General features: G+C 46.0%; 1 protein-coding gene across 4 annotated transcripts in view; it reads left to right on the forward strand.

Moving 5' to 3' along the window:
- The first annotated feature begins 3,544 nt into the window (after positions 1-3,544).
- Positions 3,545-4,159, forward strand: part of Prc1 (protein regulator of cytokinesis 1) — a 20,327-nt gene continuing 19,712 nt past the window's right edge. The window contains exon 1 of one of the 4 annotated variants that reach the window (XM_031387122.1): positions 3,545-3,723. In XM_031387122.1, coding sequence (XP_031242982.1) covers positions 3,713-3,723 — 11 coding nt within the window. In that variant the 5' untranslated portion in view covers positions 3,545-3,712. The remainder of the gene's footprint in view (positions 3,724-4,159) is intronic. The other 3 variants (XM_031387123.1, XM_031387125.1, XM_031387124.1) reach the window with 3 other exon arrangements.

Genomic DNA, 4,159 nt, shown 5'->3' on the forward strand with positions numbered 1-4,159 from the left:
CCTCTCTCTCTCTCTCTCCCCCCTCTCTCTCCTTCTCTCTCTCCCTCTCCCTCTCTCTCTCTCTCCCTCTCCCTCTCTTTCTCTCTCCCTCTCTCTCCCTCTCTTTCCCTCTCCCTCTCCCTCCCTCTCTCCCTCTCACTCTCCCTCTCCCTCTCGCTCTCGCTCTCCCTCTCTCTCTCTCACCCTTTCTCTCTCCCTCTCCCTCTCCCTCTCCCTCTCCCTCTCCCTCTCTCTCTCTCTCTCTCTCTATCTCTCTCTCTCTCTTTCCAAGACAGGGTTTCTTTCTCTGTGTAGCCCTGGCTGTCCTGGAACTCACTCTGTAGACCAGGCTGGCCTCAAACTCAGAAATCTGCCTGCCTCTGCCTCCCAAGTGCTGGGTTTAAAGGCCTGCGCCATCACTGCTTGGTGCCTCTGTTCTCAAATGCAACATCTTTGTAGTCCTAAACACACAATCTCTCTCTTTTTTTTTTTTTTTTTTTTTTTTTTTTTTTTTTTTTTACACTGTAAGACTTTCCTGGGGGGCTTCATGTGTTTCATGACCTGGACTTTCATTGGTTATTCTGGGCTGTTGAGGTTTGGTTTGTTGCTACATATTGTAATGTTAAATTCTGTACCAGAAGGAGTGAGTTCTCACATTCATCAGCCTTTGTTGTACAAACCTTGTTCCTTAATTTAAAACTATTGGTTAAATAAAAATGGTGCAGCCAGTTACTGGAAGGACTAGAGATAGGTGGGTTTTGAGTCACCTGGTTGGGAGTTGCAACAAAGGAGAAAGAAAGGAGACAGAGGGAGAAGGAAGCCACAGTGAGAGCAGATGGGCCATGAGCACAAGGCCAGGAGAAACAGCGTCTGGGATACACCACTGGGGACGTAGCCAGGCCAGCAGTTAGAAGAGTAGATTAGGGGTTAACCCAGTAACTATCATAGCCAAATAAAGTAACCATAGTCAGTCTCATTCTTTCGTAAACTAGGAGGAGGAAGGTTGCAGTGGGCCAGACACCTTTCCATTCCTAAAGTTCTGTGCTTCATTACACTTTCCAGAAGACAAATTTGTTACTGCTCTAACTTAAAGAGACAGTTTTATTTGTTCCTTTTTTGAGACATGGTCACTGGTTAGCCTAGACTTATATAAACCAGGTTGGACTTGAACTTATGGTGATCCTCCTTCCTCTCATGTATTATAATTACAGGTTTCTATTACTGTGCCTAGTAAATAAAATGTTATGTTTTGTTTTCTGAAAGTAAGAAAAAATTCATTCTGATGACAGACTCGATGACTTTCTATAGTCCCAGCACTTGGGAGGCTGAGGCAGGAAGATAATTCACAAGTTCAAGACCAGCTTGGGCTGTATAGTGAGTTTCATGCTATCCTGGTGTACAGAATGAGACCTTGTCTCAGAAGAAGAAAACCAGGCAGGGTGTGATAGCATTTGGCTTGCTAGAGTGTGATAACCCTAGCACTCAACAAATAAACAAACAAATGAACAAACAAACAAACATCACCTACAATAAAACATAGTTTGAGCTGGGCAATGGTGGCACATGCTTTCAATCTCAGCACTCAGGAGGCAGAAGTAGGCAGATCTCTGTGAGTTCAGGGCCAACCTGGTCTACATAGGAAGCAAGGCCACACAGAGAGACCTGTCTTAAAAAACAAAACAAAACCAAAAACAACAACAACAGAAAACAACACGTAAAACCAACAATATAGTTCTGGAGGTGAAATAAAGGCTCTTGTTTTGTTTTGTTTTTCTATTTGTTTGACACAGGGCCTATCTAAACCTGGCTGGCCTAAAATCTGTTTACCAGCCTGGCCTCTCTCACAGAGATCTTACTTGAGTGCTGAGATCTAAGGTGTGGGCCACTATGCCCACTCCTGCCTTCTTTACTTAAAAAAAAAAAAAAGTAACTGATGGTCTAGGGAGTTGGCTTAGTAATTAATGGTGCCTTGACAACCTAATTCAAGCTCCTAGGACAGTGCTGCTCAACCTTCCTGATGCTGTTACTCCTTATACAGTTTCTTATATTTTTGGTTGTGAGCCTAGCCTTTAACGGCTGGGCATCTTTCCAGCCCCCTTATACAGTTTCTCATGTTGTAGTGAGCCCCAACCATAAAATTATTTTCATTGCTACTTCATGGTTGTAATTTTACTACTGTTATGAATCGAGTATCTGATATATAGGATGTCTGCTATTCCACTCCTGTGATAGGGTTATTTGACTACCCCCACATTTTGAGAACCACTGCTCTGGATTCTACTTCCTAGACCCATGCAGTGTAAGGAGAAGACCAAATCTTGTAAGTTGCCCTCTGTTTTCCATATCCTACCGCCCCATATACATACACAAATAAAATTTTAAAATGTATTTATCATAAAAAAGCAAATAATGAGACTCTTATAGATAGTACAGTTCACCAATATAGAAAACAGATTTCAGTTATAATTCAGTATAAACCAGATTTTGTTTTGTTTCGGACCTATAGATGGTTTAAAAGCACGTTGCTAATCACCAGTGCTGTAGGATACTCCAAGTAAAGCTTGGTGCAGAAGATAGGTTAATAAATCTCTTTGCAAAGGAATGTTCAATAATTACACTTCTACAAATCATTTTGGAGAAGGTAGCCAAAAAGAAATTCATCTCAGCTTGATTGCAAATTTTAGTCTGAGTAGCAAAATGTTTGACTAAGGAGATACCCCTATCAGTATATTAGGCAGTAGTAAATCATTGAAAACGTGATACAGATGCTATGGATCAGTGCGAAGAAAAGGACACGCAAGGACTTTGATGTCATGTTCGAATTGTGAACTTTTCCTAATTTACCTAAATCCTATAATTTGCAAGAAAAACAAAGCCCAGATTGTCACCCTTTGCTCACAGCTTAGTTGGGCAAGTCAATTTTTTCATGTAGCCGAAACTATTTCTCTGTCTTGTCTCTGCCGCCTACGTTCTGGAAAAGCTACTCAAATCTTTTTCTTCAGGATAGTGATGATGATTATTAACAGGTGTGTCCTAACGATTACATGCGATAAACTTGTCCACTAAGGTACCAGGACCAAGAGCCTGATTGGTTTGCCTTCTAAGCTTTCCTGCTAATACCTACTCCTCTTGGGACACTGGAGAGTAGCAAGTAGTTGAGCTGTTCTGGCAGTCTTCCCATTACCTCTGAGGAAGCCCAAATTTTGAAGCCCAGTAGGGCAGTGGTGGCGCACGCCTTTAATCCCAGCACTTGGGAAGCAGAGGTAGGCGGATTTCTGAGTTCGAGGCCAGTCTGGCCTACAGAGTGAGTTTCAAGACAGCCAGGGCTACACGAGAAACCCTGTCTCGAAAAACCAAAAAGGAAAAAAAAGAAAAAACAAAAATTTGAAACCTAACGGCGCCGACAGGGTGGGGCTCGGATTACATCATCGATGCACGCATGCGCACACCGAGGCCCGCGCGGTCCCTGTGCAAGCGCTTCCCCGCCCTGGGCGGTCCCTGTATCCTAGGCCATAGCCCTTTGCAGGAGGGGCGGGGCGGGGCTCCGTGAGTGGCGGACGCAGTAACCAATTGTCAGACGGCACCGCCTCTGGCTCGGTTTGAATTCCGCGGGGTCCAACGGCTCGAGAGTGGAGACCAACTCCAGGTCAAGGCTTCGGCGGCTGGTTACCGTCCTCCGTCCCGCGCGTGGGAAGTGGAAGGTCTCGATTCTGGACGGCTTGGAGCGTCCACCATGAGGAGAAGGTGCGGGTCTCTTAGAGAAGAGAGCTATTATTGATGTGCGGGTCTGGTACCGGGTTCTTCAACCTGGGTCCGCCCGTCTTTAGGCGCCGAAGTCTGAGGCTGGGGGCGCTGGAAGCCGGCTCCGCAGGGCATCTGTGCCCGAGGCCAGTGGCGGGGCGAGCAGCGGGCGGGACAGCGCGGGGTTGACACGCTTCCTCGAGGCCGGTGTGGGTTTGTCTCCGGCCCTGGCGCAGCTGGCGGCCGAGCGCAGGTGCAGCCTCACGTCTCGGCTGCTCCGCGGCTTCTCTGTGTAAAGGCTGAACCTGTAATGGTGTGGGCTTCTCATTTCTAAGTGTAGTCTGTAATCCCGTTGCTCGGGAGTCTAGAACAAGATTGATTCGAGTTTAGCCTAAGACTAACCTGGGCTACGTAGCCCGACAGTTTAAAAAACCCTGAG

The sequence above is a fragment of the Mastomys coucha genome, unplaced genomic scaffold (genome assembly GCF_008632895.1).
Source record: "Mastomys coucha isolate ucsf_1 unplaced genomic scaffold, UCSF_Mcou_1 pScaffold21, whole genome shotgun sequence".
NCBI classification, from domain to species: Eukaryota; Metazoa; Chordata; class Mammalia; order Rodentia; family Muridae; genus Mastomys; species Mastomys coucha.